The following is a 2670-nucleotide window of genomic DNA, read 5'->3' on the forward strand; positions in this document are numbered from 1 at the left end:
GAGTTAGATAGAGTTAGTTAATTGAGTGGGCCCCACATAACGATTCTTGAACAAAATATGTTAAGTGGTAGTTATTAGACCACTCCCATTCATGGGCAAATAAAAAAAAATGCCATTATCTCTCTACCCAATTTCTCACTCCTCTTTTTCACTTTTTCTTATGGGCATTTTTTTTTTACAACTTATCACACATTCATGGGCTAAGAAAAAACCCACACCACTCTCTCTCCTATTTTTTCTCTCTCCTAAAGTATTACTATCATCACATTATTTATTTATTTTCTTTTATTTTTTTGCTGATTTGGTACCATGGCCCACACTACTGTAGCAATTAATTTTTGCCATTGCTATGGGCATTTGAGGATTTCCCCATGGGCATTTTTTCTAATGCTCATGAGTGGGAAGCCAAAATTTCATTGTTTTCATTAAAATCTCCTCATGGGCAAAAAAAATGACCATGAGTGAGAGTGCTCTTATGACAGTTAGTGTGTTTTAGTTTAATAAAATAAAATAAAATTTTAAACGGGTAGCAAATGTCAAATACAGTGCTTTCTTTTATAGTAAATGTGAAAATTTCCTAATAACTAATCAAATGAAAAAGTATTATTGTTTCTTTTATATTAAGTGAGAATCGTTTTTGATGTTAAATTTCAAAGTTGCATTTCCCACATAAGAAAAATACATAAACTATGGCTAATTTTAGCTTACACAAATAACTAAAAGCTAAAATTGCCAAACAAGACTCATACATCTTGATAACTTAACAAACAAAAGTATAACAAAAAACTATAAACCCTTTTCATCTTCTCAAACTAAAATCATTTTTTCTTAGACATAACTCTAATAAACACTAATCATGGTACATATTCACCTTCATGACCATTAATGTACCCTTGTTCCCTATCATATTCTTCCATAGTATCATATTCGTTGGGAAACTTCTTGGGTGTATAACCTTCTCTTCCTTCTTTCAGATTATTATACTCATTACCATGATAATAATTATAACCCTCTCTTCCTTGTGTTTCATACTCATTGTTACCATTACCATACTCATTCCCATTCCTAGAGAAAGTATTGGCAAACTCAACATTATTGTTGTTGTGAAAACCAACATCATCTCCAACTCCATGATCATTCTTGGCATCATAGAAGTACTTCCCATTCTCCAAAAACCTCGTGTCGCTCATCCCTTGTTTCTCTGCGTTGTTAAATTTCTCGTTTTTGTTGTGGATTTCATCCTCGAAGTTGTTCGTGTTGAAATGGCCAAAGTTTTCCTCAAACTCCTCGTCCTCGTTCTCGTTCTCATTCTCGTTCTCATTCTCATTCTCATTTTCATAGTTGTTAGTGATGAAATGAGCATTTCTACCCTCTTGACTAATATCATGAAAATACTTTCCATTCTCCAAAAATCTTGTATCACTCATTCCTTGCCTTTCAGGTAAAACCTCATTCTTATTCCCATTAAATAAGCTACTTTCATCCTTAACATCTTGATTAACATCATAATAATACTTCCCATTTTCCAAAAATCTAGTATCACTCATTCCTTTCTTCTCATTCCCATTCTCATTAAAATTGTCATTGGAATAACCCATTCCAAATTCCTTGAAGTTGTTCTTGCTCAACTCTTCACTAGAAACAAACTTCTCTTGACCAAAATTTTCACTTTTTGTAGGGTTTGTGGTGGTAGGAGGGTATTGATAAGTCGTCTCCTGACCGTAAAGCCCGTACCCATGTTCGACAACATCGGGTTCGGGCGACGGAGAAGGAGCTAGTGTTGGTGATTGTGTAGGAGCAATACTAATGGATTCTTTGTTTTCTTTGCTTACTTTGCTAAAGAACTTGCTATCTCTAGCATGAGTTTGAAGACAAAAGGCTAAGGCTAAGACTAAGAGCAAGAAAAAGCATCTTACATTGGATGCCATTGCTAAGAAGAAAAAAAAAACAGAGGAAATTTAGGGAGTTGTTTTATTGAATGTTTGTTATAGTGTATTTATACACCCTTAGATTGTTAGGTATGAGTGGTTCCCTCTCTTTTTAAGTCAAATATTAAAAGGGTAAAAAGAAGAAAAAGAAAAAAGAAAAAGAGGAAAAAGAGGCGGGTAATGATGCGGGGATTGAGGGGAGAATGAATTGAGGTCTAAGGCAATTTGTAAAATGGTGGGGTTTGTGAAATTATGTCATTTAGTGCATGCTCCATGTGCCCTTCACAATGTGCTCAATGTGTAGGGACGTAGGGTTGCCTAATTTTAATTTTTGGTACCAATATAAGAAGTGCATGCTACAATTTTTTTTTTTTTTTTTTTTTTTTTTTTTTTTTTTTTTTTTTTTTTTTTATTGCAGTACATTGACCTATGCAGATTTTTGTGTGTGAATTACTGTCATAATTTGACCTTTGTCTTTTGAATAATAACAATTATTCATCTACTTTGTACAAAAACTTTGATTGTATGTTTATACACATGCGAAGGATAAATAAAAATATTATCATGTAAAATGATGTTACATTTTTTTTAAAGGGTAAGATGAACTCTAATGAATCGATACCACTCACAAGTTAAGACAACCCTGCTCCGCACGCACGCATGTCAACATTTGAGAGTAGAGGGGAAAGGTAAGGGAATCCCACTACTCCGCAGGTCAACTCATGAGTTGTGACCTCAAAGT

The 2670-nt window shown here is 33.8% G+C and overlaps 1 protein-coding gene across 1 annotated transcript; it reads right to left on the bottom strand.

Moving 5' to 3' along the window:
- Positions 1-634: 634 nt before the first annotated feature.
- On the bottom strand, positions 635-2063 carry LOC145620226 (uncharacterized). Its single transcript, XM_081674862.1, has one exon. It carries the CDS (start codon positions 1926-1928, stop codon positions 855-857), a length of 1074 nt encoding a protein of 357 aa, XP_081530988.1. The 5' UTR covers positions 1929-2063; the 3' UTR covers positions 635-854.
- Positions 2064-2670: the final 607 nt, after the last annotated feature.

The sequence above is a fragment of the Chenopodium album genome, chromosome 27, assembly GCF_948465745.1.
Source record: "Chenopodium album chromosome 27, dcCheAlbu1.1, whole genome shotgun sequence".
NCBI classification, from domain to species: domain Eukaryota; kingdom Viridiplantae; phylum Streptophyta; class Magnoliopsida; order Caryophyllales; family Amaranthaceae; genus Chenopodium; species Chenopodium album.